The sequence below is a fragment of the Rhinichthys klamathensis genome, unplaced genomic scaffold (assembly GCF_029890125.1).
Source record: "Rhinichthys klamathensis goyatoka isolate OS25496 unplaced genomic scaffold, OSU_Roscu_1.1 h1tg000113l_1, whole genome shotgun sequence".
Classification (NCBI taxonomy): Eukaryota; Metazoa; Chordata; class Actinopteri; order Cypriniformes; family Leuciscidae; genus Rhinichthys; species Rhinichthys klamathensis.
Window position 1 is genome coordinate 613,766 of NW_026606650.1, and position 21,883 is coordinate 635,648.

The window sequence follows — 21,883 nt, forward strand, 5'->3', positions numbered from 1 at the left end:
GTCCCAGACGGTGGGCCAGAACCGCAGCGGTGTCACTAACGTGAGTGTGTGTGTGTGTGTGTGTGGAGCAGACCACGCTCAAGTCCCAGACGGTGGGCCGGAACCGCAGCGGTGTCACTAACGTGAGTGTGTGTGTGTGTTTCTGTGTGAAGCAGACCACGCTCAAGTCCCAGACAGTGGGCCGGAACCGCAGCGGCGTCACTAACGTGAGTGTGTGTGTGTTTGTGTGTGAAGCAGACCGCGCTCAAGGCCCAGACGGTGGGCCGGAACCGCAGCAATGTCACTAACGTGAGTTTGAGTGTGAGTTATAAGTGTTGACGTGTTGTAAGAGTGAGTTATAAGTGTGTGTGTGTGTGTGCCGGTCGGTCGCCGGTCGTGTGTGTGTGTGTGTGTTCTGACGCGTCTGCTCTCCCTCCAGGTCAGTTCTCCAGGGAAGGCCTTAAACCTGTATCCCTCCAACGAGTACGAGGTGCTTCCCAACGGATGCGAGGCGCACTGGGAAGTGGTGGAGCGGATCCTCTTCATCTACGCCAAACTGAACCCGGGCATCGCGTACGTGCAGGGCATGAACGAGATCGTGGGTCCCATCTACTACACCTTCGCCACCGACCCCAACAGCCAGTGGAAGGGTAACCCTCTCACTGCTTCCTAAACTGAAAAAATGCTTTTCTTACTTAGTATGTTCGTCTTGTTTCCAGTCAAAACATCTAAACATTCTTAAATCAAGAAGCATTTACTAGAGAAGTAAAATGACATGAGAAAATCTATCTTGTTTTCTGATATAAAAAAAGTAAATTGAGTTTTTGCTTAAAACAAGTGTTCCTCAGTGTTCCTCAGTGTTCCTCAGTGTTCCCCAGTGTTCCCCAGTGTTCCCCAGTGTTCCTCAGTGTTCCTCAGTGTTCCTCAGTGTTCCTCAGTGTTACCCAGTGTTCCCCAGTGTTCCCCTGTGTTCCTCAGTTTTCCCCTGTGTTCCTCAGTGTTCCCCTGTGTTCCTCAGTGTTCCCCAGTGTTCCCCTGTGTTCCTCAGTGTTCCCCTGTGTTCCCCAGTGTTCCCCAGTGTTCCCCAGTGTTCCTCAGTGTTCCCCAGTGTTCCTCAGTGTTCCTCAGTTTTCCCCTGTGTTCCTCAGTGTTCCCCTGTGTTCCTCAGTGTTCCCCAGTGTTCCCCTGTGTTCCTCAGTGTTCCCCAGTGTTCCCCTGTGTTCCCCAGTGTTCCCCAGTGTTCCTCAGTGTTCCCCAGTGTTCCTCAGTGTTCCTCAGTGTTCCCCAGTGTTCCTCGGTGTTCCCCAGTGTTCCCCAGTGTTCCTCAGTGTTCCTCAGTGTTCCCCAGTGTTCCCCAGTGTTCCTCAGTGTTCCTCAGTGTTCCTCAGTGTTCCCCTGTGTTCCTCAGTGTTCCTCAGTGTTCCCCAGTGTTCCCCAGTGTTCCTCAGTGTTCCCCTGTGTTCCTCAGTGTTCCTCAGTGTTCCTCAGTGTTCCTCAGTGTTCCTCAGTGTTACCCAGTGTTCCCCAGTGTTCCCCAGCGTTCCCCAGTGTTCCTCAGTGTTCCTCAGTGTTACCCAGTGTTACCCAGTGTTACCCAGTGTTCCCCTGTGTTCCCCTGTGTTCCCCAGTGTTCCCCAGTGTTCCCCTGTGTTCCTCAGTGTTCCCCTGTGTTCCTCAGTGTTCCTCAGTGTTCCCCTGTGTTCCCCAGTGTTCCCCAGTGTTCCTCAGTGTTCCCCAGTGTTCCCCAGTGTTCCTCAGTGTTCCCCTGTGTTCCTCAGTGTTCCTCAGTGTTCCCCTGTGTTCCTCAGTGTTCCTCAGTGTTCCCCAGTGTTCCTCAGTGTTCCCCAGTGTTCCCCAGTGTTCCTCAGTGTTCCCCTGTGTTCCTCAGTGTTCCTCAGTGTTCCCCTGTGTTCCCCAGTGTTCCCCTGTGTTCCTCAGTGTTCCCCAGTGTTCCCCAGTGTTCCTCGGTGTTCCTCAGTGTTCCCCAGTGTTCCTCAGTGTTCCTCAGTGTTCCCCTGTGTTCCTCAGTGTTCCCCAGTGTTCCCCTGTGTTCCCCAGTGTTCCTCAGTGTTCCTCAGTGTTCCCCTGTGTTCCTCAGTGTTCCCCTGTGTTCCCCAGTGTTCCCCAGTGTTCCTCAGTGTTCCTCAGGGTTCCTCGGTGTTCCTCAGTGTTCCCCTGTGTTCCTCGGTGTTCCTCAGTGTTCCCCTGTGTTCCTCGGTGTTCCTCAGTGTTCCTCAGTGTTCCTCAGTGTTCCTCAGTGTTCCCCTGTGTTCCTCAGTGTTCCCCAGTGTTCCCCTGTGTTCCCCTGTGTTCCTCAGTGTTCCCCTGTGTTCCTCAGTGTTCCCCAGTGTTCCCCAGTGTTCCTCAGTGTTCCTCAGGGTTCCTCAGGGTTCCTCGGTGTTCCCCGGTGTTCCCCAGTGTTACCCAGTGTTCCTCAGTGTTCCCCGGTGTTCCTCAGTGTTCCTCAGTGTTCCCCAGTGTTCCTCAGTGTTACCCAGTGTTCCTCAGTGTTCCTCGGTGTTCCTCAGTGTTACCCAGTGTTCCTCAGTGTTCCTCGGTGTTCCTCAGTGTTCCTCAGTGTTCCTCAGTGTTCCTCGGTGTTCCCCAGTGTTCCTCGGTGTTCCTCAGTGTTCCTCAGTGTTCCTCGTTGTTCCCCAGTGTTCCCCAGTGTTCCCCAGTGTTCCTCAGTGTTCCTCAGTGTTCCCCGGTGTTCCTCGGTGTTCCTCAGTGTTCCCCAGTGTTCCCCTGTGTTCCTCAGTGTTCCTCAGTGTTCCTCAGTGTTCCCCTGTGTTCCTCAGTGTTCCTCAGTGTTCCCCAGTGTTCCCCAGTGTTCCTCAGTGTTCCCCAGTGTTCCTCGGTGTTCCTCAGTGTTCCTCGGTGTTCCCCGGTGTTCCCCAGTGTTCCCCAGTGTTCCCCAGTGTTCCTCGGTGTTCCTCGGTGTTCCTCGGTGTTCCCCAGTGTTCCCCGGTGTTCCTCAGTGTTCCTCAGTGTTCCTCGGTGTTCCCCAGTGTTCCCCGGTGTTCCTCGGTGTTCCTCAGTGTTCCTCAGTGTTCCTCAGTGTTCCTCAGTGTTCCTCAGTGTTCCTCAGTGTTCCTCAGTGTTCCTCAGTGTTCCTCAGTGTTCCTCAGTGTTCCTCAGTGTTCCCCAGTGTACTTTTATTTATTTATCAGAAAACAAGATAGAATTTCTTATGTTAGTTTAGTTCTCGGGTAAATGCTTCTTGATTTAAGAATGTTTAGATATTTGGACTGGAAACAAGACACACATACGAAGTAAGAAGGCTTGTCTTGCGGTGTACTGTTGTGGATTGTGTGCATTAGTCCTAGATTAGAGAGTGTGTGTTCTTGCGTCTCAGAACACGCGGAGGCCGACACCTTCTTCTGCTTCACGAACCTGATGTCTGAGAACAGAGATAACTTCATCAAGAGCCTGGACGACTCGCAGTGCGGCATCACCTTCAAGATGGAGAGCGTGTTCTCCAAGCTCAAGGAGAAGGACACCGAGCTCTACATGAGACTGGTGACCGCTTTACTTTTCAGCCTTAGTGTTATAGTTTGGTGAAATGACATGTAATTATTTATAAGGGTTTTCCATCTGAGCATCTGACACTTTAACCCTGTTCTGGGGTCTCATTTATAAAGCGTGCGTACGCACAAAACAGGGCTGGAAACGTACGTACGCCAGTTTCCAAGCAAAGGGACGGGAAAAACTTGACGGGAGAATGTGCGCACCTTTAACCCTCTGGGGACCAAGGTGTTTTTGGGGTCCTTGAGATGTTTTGACATGCTCTGACATTTGTGCTTTTTTCAGTTGCTTATAAACATATTAATGGCACAGGTGAAATTACACTCTATTTAGCACAAACAGGGCTACCATAATGTGTGAGCAACATGTATGTACATGTTTGTATTTTTGAGAGAATATTGTTTATGCGTGGTTATTGAAAAAACTAAAAAATTAAGTTTTTGAAATAAGGACCCAAAAAACATACTAAATATTTGTCCACAAGACTTTTGACTAATGTACGTTGTCGCCTAGAGTTTTTGCTTCAAAATGATCTGAAAATCATCCTTCCTAATCATTCACATAAAACAATAGATTGTTTTAAATTGTGAAAAACATTTTTTTGTTTGCCAAGGCAATATGCGGATGGGCGGAACGGCCCAACCCCTATCATGAATAATTAAGTGGTTCTCAGACAGTGACCCTGCATAATAATGAGCCTTTCATTCAGGGGTGTCACACAAGAAAGAATGCAAGGACAATATATATATATATATATATATATTAGGGGTGTAACGGTACATGTATTCGTATTGAACCGTTTCGGTTCGAGGCTTCCGGTTCGGTACGCATACAAACCGAACGATTCCTAGGACCATTTTTCCTGCCGACAAAATTCGCGCTGGCGCGATCACCACAACGTTGCGCAACATCAAATGGCAAACGTAATGAAACCGGAACGAAACTGCGCTATTGTGCTTCACGCATCGTTTATCAGTTCGGAGCAGAGCAGCAACATCTGTGCAGCGGGAGCCGATCTCGATCAAGCGACACTGTTACAACCGTTACAACACAGCGCTAAGAGATCCAGTAAAGAAAACATTTGAGTTCGCCACTGAAGTAATAACATCGCTGCGAGATCTAGTGAGAAGCATTCACATTTCTCCGTTATTAACCGTAGATCTCTATTAGATCAAACAGCGCTGACGTGGACACCAGGAGAAATATTGTGCCGTGAATGAACTAGTAATACTTTACGTCCACAGACCAGCAACATCCACCATGAATTTAATATAGTACCACTAACTGTAACCAGTTTGGCTGGAATAGTGAAATGCTTTCAAGTACTTCACACATCTTTTTCCAGCACTTCAAAACTCAAATATTATATAAATAAATAGCCTATATGAAGAGTTCAGATGCAAAAGCCTCTATAAGTGCCATTTGAAGTTTTCTTCTAGAAATTAGAATGATCATTTTTATGAAGCTTGTACATTTAAGTTCAGTAATTTCACTCAAATGACAATTAATAGGCAATCTTCATTGCCATTTAAGTGAAATTACTGAACTTAAATATACAAGCTTGATAAAAATTATCATTCTAAGAAAATTTCAAATGGCTTTTGCATCTAAACTCTTCATATATTTAAATGTTATTTTTAATGTGATGACCAAAACATTATTTGTTCATCCTTCAAAGATGACCCCCATTTATAAACCTGAAAGTTTCAAGATGTAGGAAAACTCACTTATTTAAAAAATATTTTTTCTTTTAACAAATAGGAAATTTCTCTGGCATTTCTTACTTTTTGCTGTATCGAAAACGTACCGAACCGTGACTTTAAAACCGAGGTACGTACCGAACCGTGATTTTTGTGTACCGTTACACCCCTAATATATATATATATATATATATATATATATATTAGGGCTGTCAAATGATTAATCACGATTAATCACATCCAAAATAAAAGTTTTTTTTACATAAAATATGTGGGTGCACTGTGTATAATTATTTTGTATATATATAAATACACACACATGCATGTATATTTAAGAAAAAAATATTATTTATATATAAAATATTTATATTTCTATATAATATAAATTATATATAAATCTATATACAGTATATACATGAAAATATTTCTTAAATATATACAAGCATGTGTGTGTATTTATATATATAAAATAATTATACACAGTGCACCCACATATATTATGTAAAAAAAACTTTTATTTTGGATGTGATTAATCACGATTAATCATTTGACAGCCCTAATATATATATATTGTCATAGCATTTTTTCTTGTATATATATAGCCTACATATATATATATATATATATATATATATATATATATATATATATATATATATATATATATATATACACTCACCGGCCAATTTATTAGGTACCCCATGCTAGTAACGGGTTGGACCCCCTTTTGCCTTCAGAACTGCCTCAATTCTTCGTGGCATAGATTCAACAAGGTGCTGGAAGCATTCCTCAGGGAGTTTGGTCCATATTGACATGATGGCATCACACAGTTGCCGCAGATTTGTCGGCTGCACATCCATGATGCGAATCTCCCATTCCACCACATCCCAAAGATGCTCTATTGGGTTGAGATCTGGTGACTGTGGAGGCCATTTTAGTACAGTGAACTCATTGTCATGTTCAAGAAACCAATTTGAAATGATTAGAGCTTTGTGACATGGTGGAAGTAGCCATCAGAGGATGGGTACATGGTGGCCATAAAGGGATGGACATGGTCAGAAACAATGCTCAGGTAGGCCGTGGCATTTAAACGATGCCCAATTGGCACTAAGGGGCCTAAAGTGTGCCAGGAAAACATCCCCCACACCATTACACCACCACCACCAGCCTGCACAGTGGTAACAAGGCATGATGGTTCCATGTTCTCATTCTGTTTACGCCAAATTCTGACTCTAACATCTGAATGTCTCAACAGAAATCGAGACTCATCAGACCAGGCAACATTTTTCCAGTCTTCAACTGTTCAATTTTGGTGAGCTCTTGCAAATTGTAGCCTCTTTTTCCTATTTGTAGTGGAGATGAGTGGTACCCGGTGGAGTCTTCTGCTGTTGTAGCCCATCCGCCTCAAGGTTGTGCGTGTTGTGGCTTCACAAATGCTTTGCTGCATACCTCGGTTGTAACGAGTGGTTATTTCAGTCACTGTTGCCCTTCTATCAGCTCGAACCAGTCTGGCCATTCTCCTCTGACCTCTGGCATCAACAAGGCATTTCCGCCCACAGAACTGCCGCTCACTGGATGTTTTTTCTTTTTCGGACCATTCTCTGTAAACCCTAGAGATGGTTGTGCGTGAAAATCCCAGTAGATTAGCAGTTTCTGAAATACTCAGACCAGCCCTTCTGGCACCAACAATCATGCCACGTTCAAAGTCACTCAAATCAACTTTCTTCCCCATACTGATGCTCGGTTTGAACTGCAGGAGATTGTCTTGACCATGTCTACATGCCTAAATGCACTGAGTTGCCGCCATGTGATTGGCTGCTTAGGAATTAAGTGTTAACGAGCAGTTGGACAGGTGTACCTAATAAAGTGGCCGGTGAGTGTATATATATACACACACACACACACACACACATATACACTTACCGGCCACTTTATTAGGTACACCTGTCCAACTGCTCGTTAACACTTAATTTCTAAGCAGCCAATCACATGGCGGCAACTCAGTGCATGTAGACATGGTCAAGACAATCTCCTGCAGTTCAAACCGAGCATCAGTATGGGGAAGAAAGTTGATTTGAGTGACTTTGAACGTGGCATGATTGTTGGTGCCAGAAGGGCTGGTCTGAGTATTTCAGAAACTGCTAATCTACTGGGATTTTCACGCACAACCATCTCTAGGGTTTACAGAGAATGGTCCGAAAAAGAAAAAACATCCAGTGAGCGGCAGTTCTGTGGGCGGAAATGCCTTGTTGATGCCAGAGGTCAGAGGAGAATGGCCAGACTGGTTCGAGCTGATAGAAGGGCAACAGTGACTGAAATAACCACTCGTTACAACCGAGGTATGCAGCAAAGCATTTGTGAAGCCACAAGATGCACAACCTTGAGGCGGATGGGCTACAACAGCAGAAGACTCCACCGGGTACCACTCATCTCCACTACAAATAGGAAAAAGAGGCTACAATTTGCAAGAGCTCACCAAAATTGAACAGTTGAAGACTGGAAAAATGTTGCCTGGTCTGATGAGTCTCGATTTCTGTTGAGACATTCAGATGTTAGAGTCAGAATTTGGCGTAAACAGAATGAGAACATGGAACCATCATGCCTTGTTACCACTGTGCAGGCTGGTGGTGGTGGTGTAATGGTGTGGGGGATGTTTTCCTGGCACACTTTAGGCCCCTTAGTGCCAATTGGGCATCGTTTAAATGCCACGGCCTACCTGAGCATTGTTTCTGACCATGTCCATCCCTTTATGGCCACCATGTACCCATCCTCTGATGGCTACTTCCACCATGTCACAAAGCTCTAATCATTTCAAATTGGTTTCTTGAACATGACAATGAGTTCACTGTACTAAAATGGCCTCCACAGTCACCAGATCTCAACCCAATAGAGCATCTTTGGGATGTGGTGGAACGGGAGATTCGCATCATGGATGTGCAGCCGACAAATCTGCGGCAACTGTGTGATGCCATCATGTCAATATGGACCAAACTCCCTGAGGAATGCTTCCAGCACCTTGTTGAATCTATGCCACGAAGAATTGAGGCAGTTCTGAAGGCAAAAGGGGGTCCAACCCGTTACTAGCATGGGGTACCTAATAAAGTGGCCGGTGAGTGTGTATATATATATATACAAACAATCAAAATATAAATGAAAGCCAAAAGCACATTTTTAGTCATACCTGGAAACAAATCCTGGTCAAATCCTATATGGGCCATTCTACAGAATTGGTTCAAAGTTACAGTTGGAAACATCTTGAAAAGAAAATAGTCTTTTCCCATAAATGTCTTATAAAGTATTATTTTTTAAAGTAGACCAATACAATAAAAAATAAACCAGTCGCATTTCAAAGTCGCTCGCGAAATGACCGCCAGGTGGAGCAAAGGGACATTTATCAAAACGTAAGTGGGGCTAATGTCAATTAACAGTAAGGATGAAATTCTACAAGTTATGGTAATTTACAAATAAGCCTACAACAAACATATTTTTAAACAAATATTTTTAAATATGCAACATGCACGTTTAAACAACAAACTATACAATCTGAACCAGCGCTTCTGCTCCTGTATTGAGACATGCAGCGCGTTTCAGTTACGATCCTGGTTCCAGTGGCCTTAATACATTCACGGCTTTTTAAAATGTCACAAAGCGTTTTGAGATGGTTTTGAATGAAATATTGAAGTTTATAATTAGGGTATTTTGGCACACCACGCCGAGTGGCTATGCATTATTCTAAAATCTGGCTTTATTCTGGCATGTTGAATTAGAGTTTGACAAACGCGGCGGCGCGTTCATTTGGATTTATTTTTCTCATAACAGCTAAAAGAACTTACTGCGTAATTGTTGGTCATACAGATAAGATATCATCTTTTAAAACTGTAAAAGGTCTACTTTTATTCATGTAGGCTAAAGTAGGCCTACACTCACAGGCTAACGACAAAACGTTTTCTCGCTCATGTGAGAAACAAACGTTTGGGCATTTCTCAGTGAGGAAATTCATAGCCGAGCGGTAGAACTGACGGTTCGATCATCGAGATGACACGGGTTCGAGTCTCGAACAAACATTGTGTACTGTAAATTTTATATTTATTAATGCAGAGAGATTTGTCTAGCTCTAAAACTCTGTTACACCATACAGTTTTTTGCTTATATTTATAAGATAAAATTACCATGCATTTCCATTTACACTAGGAACAATAGTATCCAACAGAACGACGTTGCATCTGTACCAATCGGCTACCAATCGTAATTTCAAAAGCAGTTCTGTAAAAAAAGTAATTTTATATATATAGCCTATATATATATATTTTTTTTTTTATTAGGCCTATTATTATTTTTTTTTTTGATTCCCTACAACCTAGAGTTTTTAAAAACATGGTTTTAAGTAAAGTGTGATTTGCCAGGGGGGACGGGGATTTCCTTCTGGTCTAAACATCCCTGCTTCTGCTGAATTATTTGAATCCCCACACCCCTCCCTCCACAGTAATCAATGCTATAGGCTACTTCACCAATAGACCATATCAAATATAAAATAGAGATATGCAACAGAACAAGCACGTTTAAACGACAAACAATAAAATCAAAACGCAGCGTTTCAGTTGTTCATTGCCAGTGGCCTTAATGCATGCACGGCGTTTAAAATTTCACAAAGCGTTTTGAGATTATTTTGAATGAAATATTGAAGTTTATAATTAAGTGTTTTGGCAGACCACGCCGAGTGGCCCTATGCATTTTTCTAAAGTCGGGTTTTATTCGAACTTTTGCTAACGACAAAAGTTTATCTGTCGTCTCTGTCTCCGGGAACTGCGCGTCACAAAAATGAACCAAAAGCCACTTCAGCTCAGTCACTATAAGAAATCGGCTCTGTCTAAAGCCTTTAAATGTCTAAATATTCAGGCTAATAAATGTTATCTGATTATGTAATCCATATGAAAACGAGAGGTACAGAGGATCTACTCAAACATGTAGCCTGTAAGCGCTTCCCAATGAGAAAATGACAAGGGTGAAAATCTCGCTCTAATTAAATGTAGCAGGCTAAATCGCCCTGAATTAAAATGTAAAAACAGATCAAATAATGTAGTTGTCGAAATGTTGCGATATTGTTTCATTTAAGTTCATAATTATTCTATACATGTTATTTAATTTAGCAGCATTACCACGAAGCACCGTGGTTCGATATTTATTTGAATAATAAAAAATTAAAAATAAACTTAATTCACAAATTGCATGCCTGGTTGTAAGGATCCAAAGATCCCTGTAGAATTTAATATTGATTTGAACATTTTGTTCATGACAACAAATTAACATGCGTTTTTTCATATTATATTTAGTTTTGCTTGGAAAAAGCTGGCCCAAACCAGTTTTATTTCATCAATTACTGAAATAATGAAATATTTAGTAATAAACTTTTATGACAGAAATATCACTAGGCTACATGTAACTTAAATCATTTAATTCCTTCATTATCAACACTGTCTAGAATAGCGATTTAAGTGTGAATTGCGACTTCTCTTTGTGTTAAGTCAGCCTCAGACTCCGATAGCCGGTGGGGGGTTGGAGGGACAGTTCAGTGTATCGTGCGCGCAGGACAATAGGCCTAGGTGTTAATGTTCCTCTTTCATATGGAGAGCGAGGGAGACTAAACAAACTTGTTAAAAAGAGATTCAGCGCGAGAGAGGCAAAGAAAAACGCATGTTTTCATTTAATTATGTTGCTTTGGACAATTTTCGTTTTGTAGGCCTACTGTTTTAATTGTTTAATATAGCTGTCATTTCTTTGGCAATACAAATTTAAAATGTCGCAAGAATAAGATTAGCCTAGTGTTTCTTATTTTGCATCGCAAAAGAAATAAACTCTAAACCCGATGCAACCCTGTTTTAAATAAAAAAAAACTGTCCCGACACTTTATTTAAACCTTGAAATGTTCGAACTTGGTTTCAAACTTAAGTAGTTTTAGTGTTCTTTTACATTACACAATAATTAAGCAGACTAAAGATGAGCTTCTTCATTTTCATTTTCTGATGCAATCGGCTGACAATCTTCCTTCATCAGTTTTTGTCCTTTGTGCAGCGGCTGCGGTTCCAGGAATGTAGCAAATTTATGTTGTAATAATAATTAAACAAAACTCTTGACTTTAAATAAGTAAACAGTTATAAACAGTTAGCTATTTAAGCATCAAGAAGGTTAAATATAAACGCTGTTGGCCAACATCGGTTAACAACATGTATGCTACATTGAGATTCGATCTCGGGTCGATTGAAGCTCCTCGAAGCTCATGTTGTTGCGTTAACCACTGAGCTATCGTCTGTTCGTCTGTAAATGTTTTTATTGCAATGTTTTATTTTTTCATTATTTATTCAATTTCATTTCAGTAGCCTAATTTCAGTATTGTGATTATGAATTATTTTAACTACGTTTCACTTGTTGAATTCATCTGCTTCCAGCTTTTAATCGCTCTGAATGAGCCGCGGTGCGGCGGCAGATTACGCATTAGAGAGAATAAACTAACACTTTTCAGAGTTTATGATTGTAGCGCCTCTTAGCGGTAAAAGGCAGCAAATACACCACACATTTTACCGCCGCGGTGGAACGGCTGATGTGGGCATTGTCATGGCTTGCCTCAACATTTGCGTTTGAATAGCGCGCGTCCTCCGTGGGCGTGTCAGATTAACGCGTAATGAAGTGTAATGAGCTGGGTGAAAAAAATCTGACAGCACTCTCTTTTCATACAGATTGCATAAACTGAGAATATTTGTTTTTTATATAAATTACTTCATTGAGAATTCAAGCTTCATAAAGAAAAATCTCTCGTGCCTGTGTGACAAGTAATCGCGGAGTTACAGTTAATCTTAGGACGCGTTTCAGAATGGACTTCACTGACAGAGAGAACGCTGAACTCGCATCATGTTTGTTTTTCTTTATTTGACAAAAAGCACAAAACTTTGTTTTTATTGTGAGTATACAGAAAAATAATAGACAATTAACAGGATCGATTGATGTATAACACTTATATGTACGATCAAAATCAACAGAGTATTTTAAGTCTATTTTTCTGCTATGTGAAAAAAAAACGGCAAAACGCGCCGGCGCGTTTCTGGTCCCCAGAGGGTTAAGGAAACTTTGAGCCGTGCGTACGCACGTTTTGGAGACGGAGCAGTTTGGCGACACCGATGGTGAGCTGGAGCTAAATGTCTTTTTGGTCACTTTTAGACAGAAAATCTAAAGAAAATTATACATACAGTATACAGAAAGATAATACAAATAGTTATAATTTTACTCACCAAGCCTATCACATGAAGCAAACATCCATCCCTTTTTAAATGTCCGCGCCAACGAGCGCGTTGGGCCGTTTAGTGAAACTGACGCATCTAAAACCGTAAATCTTCATTATAATCATAAATACAGTGTTCTGTGAAATATGTTCACAATAACAGTTTAAATAAATAAAAGAATGATTTAAACTATGTTTTACTTCTGATATAAACATTTAGATTAAATATGCCATTCTGATGAATGGAGTTAGATTTAATTAACACTTAAATTACATGAAATCATTACTGAGAAGTTACAACATTTTTTTATATTCAATAAATAGAAAATTTGTTGTGGATGCAATGCTTTCAAACACTTTTCCTCTGGCATGCTGTGTTTTAATGTTTTAACTACAGAGATAATTGCTTATCATGATAATAGCAGATTGTCTGAGAAAATAGTTTCGTCCAAATAATGCACAACAAGGTCTATCTGTTTCCATTAAAAATATAAATCAATTAAAAATACTCTTTGGCCAGTGAAAAAGATTGAGAAAAACTTTCTCTGAAATGTATTTTACACTAGGCTATTTGATTTATTTATTCAAAAACAAGGCAAGGATAAGGCTACTAAATTATTTTTTATTAATGTAACTAATGTGACGGCACATCCGTATTTCATATTTTCCTAATGTCTTGTACCGTTAAACATGTTATCACGTGGATGAATAATCATATGCAAATGATATGCAGATGAGGATATGCATAGTAAAACGAGGCGTTGTAAGCTCATATATGGTTGTTTCGGGGAGGAGACGCGTGTGCGCACAATCTTCCGCTGACTGGGATTTATAAAGTGAATTCTGCGCAGGTTCTGGCGTACGCACGGTTTTATAAGTCAGAATATTTTTTAGCGTACGCCATTTTTGGCTTTCGGACGCACGTACACTTTTAGTAAGGATCCTACGGACAGTTTTATAAATGAGACCCGTGATGATTAATATTTAGAGTTATCATGGCATAAACACAAAGTCTACAAACTAAAAATCACTGTCCAACTTTATATGACAAAACAGGGCTATTAATCACATCCAAAATAAAAGTTGTGTTTATATAATATATTAGTGTGTACTGTGTATAATTATTTTGTATATATAAATACACACACATGCATGTATATATTTAAGAAATATTTGCAGTTATTACCTGATAAATGGAGCAAAATATCATGTTTTGTTCTCTTCGTCTTACTGGATGGAAACGCTGCTTTATTCACACGTGTTTTATGACATATTTGCAACTTTGGATGGAAACACAGATATTGATATTGTTTTGACAGTTTTACTAACCATCTGTCTGTCTCTCCATCTGTCTGTCTGTCTGTCTCTCCATCTGTCTGTCTCTCTGTCTGTCTGTCTGTCTCTCCATCTGTCTGTGTCTGTCTGTCTGTCTGTCTGTCTGTCTCTCCATCTGTCTCTCTGTCTGTCTGTCTGTCTTTCCATCTGTCTGTCTGTCTGTCTGTCTGTCTGTCTCTCCATCTGTCTATCTGTCTGTCTGTCTGTCTCTCTGTCTCTCCATCTGTCTGTCTCTCTGTCTGTCTGTCTGTCTCTCCATCTGTCTATCTGTCTGTCTGTCTGTCTCTCTGTCTCTCCATCTGTCTGTCTCTCTGTCTGTCTGTCTGTCTCTCCATCTGTCTGTCTTTCTGTCTCTCCATCTGTCTCTCTCTCCATCTCTCCATCTGTCTCTCTCTCCATCTGTCTTTCTCTCCATCTGTCTGTCTCTCCTCTCTCCATCTGTCTGTCTCTCCATCTCTCCATCTGTCTCTCTCTCCATCTGTCTTTCTCTCCATCTGTCTGTCTCTCCATCTGTCTGTCTCTCCATCTCTCCATCTGTCTGTCTCCATCTCTCTCTCTCTCTCCATCTGTCTGTCTCTCCATCTGTCTGTCTCTCCATCTGTCTCTCCATCTGTCTGTCTCTCCATCTCTCCATCTGTCTCTCCATCTGTCTGTCTCTCCATCTGTCTGTCTCTCCATCTCTCCATCTGTCTCTCTCTCCATCTGTCTTTCTCTCCATCTGTCTGTCTCTCCATCTGTCTGTCTCTCCATCTGTCTGTCTCTCCATCTCTCCATCTCTCCATCTCTCCATCTCTCTCTCCATCTGTCTGTCTCTCCATCTGTCTGTCTCTCCATCTCTCCATCTGTCTCTCTCTCCATCTCTCCATCTCTCTCTCCATCTGTCTGTCTCTCCATCTGTCTGTCTCTCCATCTCTCCATCTGTCTCTCCATCTGTCCGTCTCTCCATCTCTCCATCTGTCTGTCTCTCCATCTCTTCATCTGTCTGTCTCTCCATCTCTCTCTTTCTCTCCATCTGTCTGTCTCTCCATCTGTCTGTCTCTCCATCTGTCTCTCCATCTGTCTGTCTCTCCATCTGTCCATCTGTCTCTCCATCTCTCCATCTGTCTCTCCATCTCTCTCTCTCCATCTGTCTGTCTCTCCATCTGTCTGTCTCTCCATCTGTCTGTCTCTCCATCTGTCTGTCTCTCCATCTCTCCATCTGTCTGTCTCTCCATCTCTTCATCTGTCTGTCTCTCCATCTCTCTCTCTCTCTCCATCTGTCTGTCTCTCCATCTGTCTGTCTCTCCATCTGTCTCTCCATCTGTCTGTCTCTCCATCTCTCCATCTGTCTGTCTCTCCATCTCTCCATCTGTCTCTCCATCTGTCTGTCTCTCCATCTGTCTGTCTCTCCATCTGTCTTTCTCTCCATCTGTCTGTCTGTCCATCTGTCTGTCTGTCTGTCCATCTGTCTGTCTCTCCATCTGTCTGTCTCTCCATCTCTCCATCTGTCTCTCCATCTGTCTGTCTCTCCATCTGTCTGTCTCTCCATCTGTCTGTCTCTCCATCTGTCTCTCCATCTGTCTGTCTCTCCATCTGTCTGTCTCTCCATCTCTCCATCTGTCTGTCTGTCTGTCTGTCTGTCTTTCCATCTGTCTGTCTGTCTGTCTCTCCATCTGTCTGTCTCTCTGTCTGTCTGTCTGTCTCTCCATCTGTCTATCTGTCTGTCTGTCTGTCTCTCTGTCTCTCCATCTGTCTGTCTCTCTGTCTGTCTGTCTCTCCATCTGTCTGTCTTTCTGTCTCTCCATCTGTCTGTCTCTCCATCTCTCCATCTGTCTCTCTCTCCATCTGTCTTTCTCTCCATCTGTCTGTCTCTCCTCTCTCCATCTGTCTGTCTCTCCATCTCTCCATCTGTCTCTCTCTCCATCTGTCTTTCTCTCCATCTGTCTGTCTCTCCATCTCTCCATCTGTCTGTCTCTCCATCTCTCCATCTGTCTCTCCATCTGTCTCTCCATCTGTCTGTCTCTCCATCTGTCTGTCTCTCCATCTGTCTGTCTCTCCATCTGTCTCTCTCTCCATCTGTCTTTCTCTCCATCTGTCTGTCTCTCCTCTATCCATCTGTCTGTCTCTCCATCTCTCCATCTGTCTCTCTCTCCATCTGTCTTTCTCTCCATCTGTCTGTCTCTCCATCTCTCCATCTGTCTGTCTCTCCATCTCTCCATCTGTCTCTCCATCTGTCTCTCCATCTGTCTGTCTCTCCATCTGTCTGTCTCTCCATCTGTCTGTCTCTCCATCTCTCCATCTGTCTGTCTCTCCATCTCTCTCTCTCTCTCCATCTGTCTGTCTCTCCATCTGTCTGTCTCTCCATCTGTCTCTCCATCTGTCTGTCTCTCCATCTGTCTGTCTCTCCATCTCTCCATCTGTCTCTCCATCTGTCTGTCTCTCCATCTGTCTGTCTCTCCATCTGTCTTTCTCTCCATCTGTCTGTCTGTCCATCTGTCTGTCTGTCTCTCCATCTGTCTGTCTCTCCATCTGTCTTTCTCTCCATCTGTCTGTCTGTCCATCTGTCTTTCTCTCCATCTGTCTCTCTCTCCATCTGTCTTTCTCTCCATCTGTCTGTCTCTCCTCTCTCCATCTGTCTGTCTCTCCATCTCTCCATCTGTCTCTCTCTCCATCTGTCTTTCTCTCCATCTGTCTGTCTCTCCATCTCTCCATCTGTCTGTCTCTCCATCTCTCCATCTGTCTCTCCATCTGTCTCTCCATCTGTCTGTCTCTCCATCTGTCTGTCTCTCCATCTGTCTGTCTCTCCATCTGTCTCTCTCTCCATCTGTCTTTCTCTCCATCTGTCTGTCTCTCCTCTATCCATCTGTCTGTCTCTCCATCTCTCCATCTGTCTCTCTCTCCATCTGTCTTTCTCTCCATCTGTCTGTCTCTCCATCTCTCCATCTGTCTGTCTCTCCATCTCTCCATCTGTCTCTCCATCTGTCTCTCCATCTGTCTGTCTCTCCATCTGTCTGTCTCTCCATCTGTCTGTCTCTCCATCTCTCCATCTGTCTGTCTCTCCATCTCTCTCTCTCTCTCCATCTGTCTGTCTCTCCATCTGTCTGTCTCTCCATCTGTCTCTCCATCTGTCTGTCTCTCCATCTGTCTGTCTCTCCATCTCTCCATCTGTCTCTCCATCTGTCTGTCTCTCCATCTGTCTGTCTCTCCATCTGTCTTTCTCTCCATCTGTCTGTCTGTCCATCTGTCTGTCTGTCTCTCCATCTGTCTGTCTCTCCATCTGTCTTTCTCTCCATCTGTCTGTCTGTCCATCTGTCTGTCTCTCCATCTGTCTGTCTCTCCATCTGTCTGTCTGACAGCAAGAGCAGAACATCAAGCCTCAGTATTTCACCTTCCGCTGGCTGACGCTGCTGCTCTCTCAGGAGTTCCTGCTTCCAGATGTTGTCCGGATCTGGGATTCGCTCTTTTCGGATCAGGATCGGTTTGAGTTCATCATCCCTGTGTGCTGCGCCATGCTCACGTAAGATCAGTCTCACACACGGGCTTCAGACACACTTAATGTTCAGTAATATTTTAGATTTGACTGCACTGACGATATTAGATGAGAGCAAAACTTGAGCTGAATTGTTTGAATAAAGATTCGCTGCGAGCCCTTCTCCACTATAGCGTGAGTGAGTGTGAGTCCCCGGATGACCCGCTACCTCCTCTGAGAGTCTGAAGTGTGCATATGATGGGCTCTCTGCTATCCCATGAGGCCACGGGAGACGATTTGTGACGCGTCACGTGACAGTAACAACATGGCGGATGTAGTCCGTCCGAATTGCACTCAAACGACCCGTATACATACTACACACAACACACTGTTTAACAGTTGTGAGGTTCAGGTTTAGATGCAGTGCCGACTCGGGCAGTGTGAGATTTACGATCGCTTTACAGCTGAAACTGAATTTGTCTCATATTTGAGTTTGATCATTGATGCTGATATTTCTGTTTATTACTGTGAAGCGATCTGGACTGTATAACGCTACTGTATACCGCTACTGTATACCGCTACTGTATACCGCTACTGTATACCGCTACTGTATACCGCTACTGTATACCGCTACTGTATACCGCTACTGTATAACGCTACTGTATAACGCTACTGTATACCGCTACTGTATACCGCTACTGTATACCGCTACTGTATACCGCTACTGTATAACGCTACTGTATAACGCTACTGTATACCGCTACTGTATACCGCTACTGTATGCCGCTACTGTATAACGCTACTGTATACCGCTACTGTATAACGCTACTGTATAACGCTACTGTATACCGCTACTGTATACCGCTACTGTATACCGCTACTGTATACCGCTACTGTATACCGCTACTGTATACCGCTACTGTATAACGCTACTGTATACCGCTACTGTATACCGCTACTGTATGCCGCTACTGTATAACGCTACTGTATACCGCTACTGTATAACGCTACTGTATACCGCTACTGTATACCGCTACTGTATACCGCTACTGTATACCGCTACTGTATAACGCTACTGTATACCGCTACTGTATACCGCTACTGTATAACGCTACTGTATAACGCTACTGTATACCGCTACTGTATACCGCTACTGTATACCGCTACTGTATACCGCTACTGTATACCGCTACTGTATACCGCTACTGTATAACGCTACTGTATACCGCTACTGTATACCGCTACTGTATGCCGCTACTGTATGCCGCTACTGTATGCCGCTACTGTATAACGCTACTGTATGCCGCTACTGTATGCCGCTACTGTATGCCGCTACTGTATAACGCTACTGTATACCGCTACTGTATACCGCTACTGTATACAGCTACTGTATGCCGCTACGGTATACCGCTACTGTATAACGCTACTGTATAACGCTACTGTATACCGCTACTGTATGCCGCTACTGTATGCCGCTACTGTATACCGCTACTGTATACCGCTACTGTATACCGCTACTGTATAACGCTACTGTATACCGCTACTGTATACCGCTACTGTATACCGCTACTGTATGCCGCTACTGTATAACGCTACTGTATACCGCTACTGTATACCGCTACTGTATACCGCTACTGTATGCCGCTACTGTATGCCGCTACTGTATAACGCTACTGTATGCCGCTACTGTATGCCGCTACTGTATACAGCTACTGTATGCCGCTACTGTATACCGCTACTGTATAACGCTACTGTATAACGCTACTGTATAACGCTACTGTATACCGCTACTGTATGCCGCTACTGTATGCCGCTACTGTATACCGCTACTGTATACCGCTACTGTATACCGCTACTGTATAACGCTACTGTATAACGCTACTGTATACCGCTACTGTATACCGCTACTGTATAACGCTACTGTATAACGCTACTGTATAACGCTACTGTATACCGCTACTGTATACCGCTACTGTAAAACTACTGTATAATGCCACTAACGCGTCCTCCGTTATTTCACATTGGCTGGTTTTTCATCTGTGCTTTAACTCTGTGTTTTTGCAGACTGATTCGAGATCAGTTACTGGCTGGAGACTTTACAACCAACATGAGATTACTGCAGGTAACACACACACACACACACTCACACACACAGACACTCTCTCACACACACACACACACACACTCACTCACTCACTCACTCACTCACTCACTCACTCACTCACTCACTCACTCACTCACTCACTCACACACTCTCTCACACACACACACACACACACACACACACTCACTCACTCACTCACTCACACACACACACTCTCACACAGCTGTGTTTTTGTGATATATGAGGACATTCCATAGGCGTAATGACTTTTATACTGGACAAACTGTATATTCTATCCCCCTACACTGCCCCTATCCCTAAACCTGCCCATCACACACACACACTGCCCCATCCCTAAACCTGCCCATCACACACACACACACACACTGCCCCATCCCTAAACCTGCCCATCACAGGAGACATGCTGCACTTTTACATAAAAAAAAACACATTGTTTTTTTACGTTTTTTAAGCTATTTGAAATATGAGGACTCATGCAATGTCCTCATATATCACGTGTAAGTTGTAATACCAGTGTAATATGCATGTCATTATACACATTTGTGTCCTCATATATCACAAAAAAAAAGCACTCACTCACTCACTCACACACACACACACACACACACACACACAGGATAATATCGCCCTCTAACCTCCACTCTATCTGCTGTTTTTCAGGATTATCCCATCTCTGATGTTCACGCCATCCTCATTAAAGCTAAAGAACTGCAGGAAGGCTTGTAGCCACGCCCCCAGGCTCCGCCCCCTCAGGCCACGCCCCTCCGGCGCCGCCCCCAGTCTGATGACTGACAGCAGTGCCGCCCATCCGACCCGGGTGGGATCCATCGTTTGCCTTTGTGTGATTGAGCGTTTGGTCTTACCGTCTCTCAGGTAGACGAGTGTGAGAGGATGTGTGTGTGTGTGTGTGTGTGTGTGTGAGTGACTGTGTTTACTGTTGAGCGCTTATAAAGACCAACACACTGACACACACACTCACACACACTGCAGACGGGACTCCAGAAACACTCCAGAACACTGATCTTAATTACTGAAGAGAACAGAAGATTCATCACATCTACAGTGTTTGATGGACTTTATACGGCTGTGTTTATATCAGTGATTGTTTACGGTCTCTGTTTGTTTGTTTGTTTGTTTGTTTTGTTTAATACTTGATCACGTATCTTTCACAACTGAACAAAAATCCTGACTGCAGATCCTCAGCGATTCTCCGGTTCATCTGTGAGCGAATGAAAGCCTCATGCAGGATTTCCCTGATCCCGAGGAGTGTGTGTGTGTGTGTGTGTGTTCATCCGGCGTTTGGGTTCCTTCACACACTCCAGTATGAGCTCGTCTTTCAGATGCGATGGTGTTAGTATCCCATCATGCCTCTCTTCAGTTGCGTCACCAGTCAATCTTCCACTAATAATCTGCATTAGTTTCGTCACACTAATAATGACTGAGCGCTCGGTGTTTGTTTGAGGGAACTTCTGCTCAAAGTTTATGTGTTTTTATAAATGTGTTGCGATTCACCTTTTTTTAAATGTCATGTTGTTTTATATTTTAACCTGTCTGTGAAACGAAGGCCGGACTGATGCTCCTCCTCTTCGGTCTGGCCACACGTGTCTCTGTCACCGCTCCTTCATTGTGTACATTTGAAGAGGATTGTTTTCTTTTGCATGTGAAGATGTTTTTGTATGAAGGCACCTGTAGTTCTTGCCAGTGTATATCAATGTTTTTACAGTGCTTGCAGATGCACAATAAAAAATTAAATCTCAAAATGTCCATCTTATTAAAATCTAGAACGTTCCCATGAAGGTGCGCTCACATCCGTCACACACCAGTGTATAGTTCACCAGAACCCGCCAACAGCGCTCGCTTGCTCTCTGCCAATCAGTGCCAACGCCCTTTATTTCAGCAACAGTCTGTGTGTGTGTGTGTGTGTGTGTGTCTGTGTGTGTTTATATCAGCAACAGTCTGTGTGTGTGTGTGTGTCTGTGTGTGTGTCTGTGTGTGTTTATATCAGCAACAGTCTGTGTGTGTGTGTGTGTGTGTGTGTCTGTGTGTGTTTATATCAGCAACAGTCTGTGTGTGTGTGTGTGTGTGTCTGTGTGTGTTTATATCAGCAACAGTCTGTGTGTGTGTGTGTGTGTCTGTGTGTGTTTATATCAGCAACAGTCTGTGTGTGTGTGTGTGTCTGTGTTTATATCAGCAACTGTCTGTGTGTGTGTGTCCGTCTATCTGTGTCCACCTGACTGTGTGTGTGTGTCTGTGTCTGTCTGTCTGCCTGTCTCTCTCTCTCTGTGTGTGTGTGTCCACCTGACTGTGTGTGTGTGCGTCTGTGTCTGTCCGTCTGACTGTGTGTGTGTGTGTGTGTGTGTGTGTGTGTGTGTGTCCGTCTGTCTGTGTCCACCTGACTGTGTGTGTGTGTGCGTCTGGCTGTGTGTGTGTGTGTGTGTGTGTCCGTCTGTCTGTGTCCGACTGTCTGTGTCTGTGACTGTCTCTCTGTGTGTGTGTCTGAC

The 21,883-nt window shown here is 43.4% G+C and overlaps 1 protein-coding gene across 1 annotated transcript in view; it reads left to right on the forward strand.

Moving 5' to 3' along the window:
- Positions 1–20,413, forward strand: part of tbc1d13 (TBC1 domain family, member 13) — a 36,504-nt gene extending 16,091 nt beyond the window's left edge. The window contains exons 8-12 of the mRNA XM_056254662.1: positions 419–629; positions 3,335–3,498; positions 17,145–17,305; positions 19,322–19,379; positions 20,043–20,413. Coding sequence (XP_056110637.1) covers positions 419–629; positions 3,335–3,498; positions 17,145–17,305; positions 19,322–19,379; positions 20,043–20,108 — 660 coding nt within the window. The 3' untranslated portion in view covers positions 20,109–20,413. The remainder of the gene's footprint in view (positions 1–418; positions 630–3,334; positions 3,499–17,144; positions 17,306–19,321; positions 19,380–20,042) is intronic.
- The last annotated feature ends 1,470 nt before the right edge of the window (positions 20,414–21,883 follow it).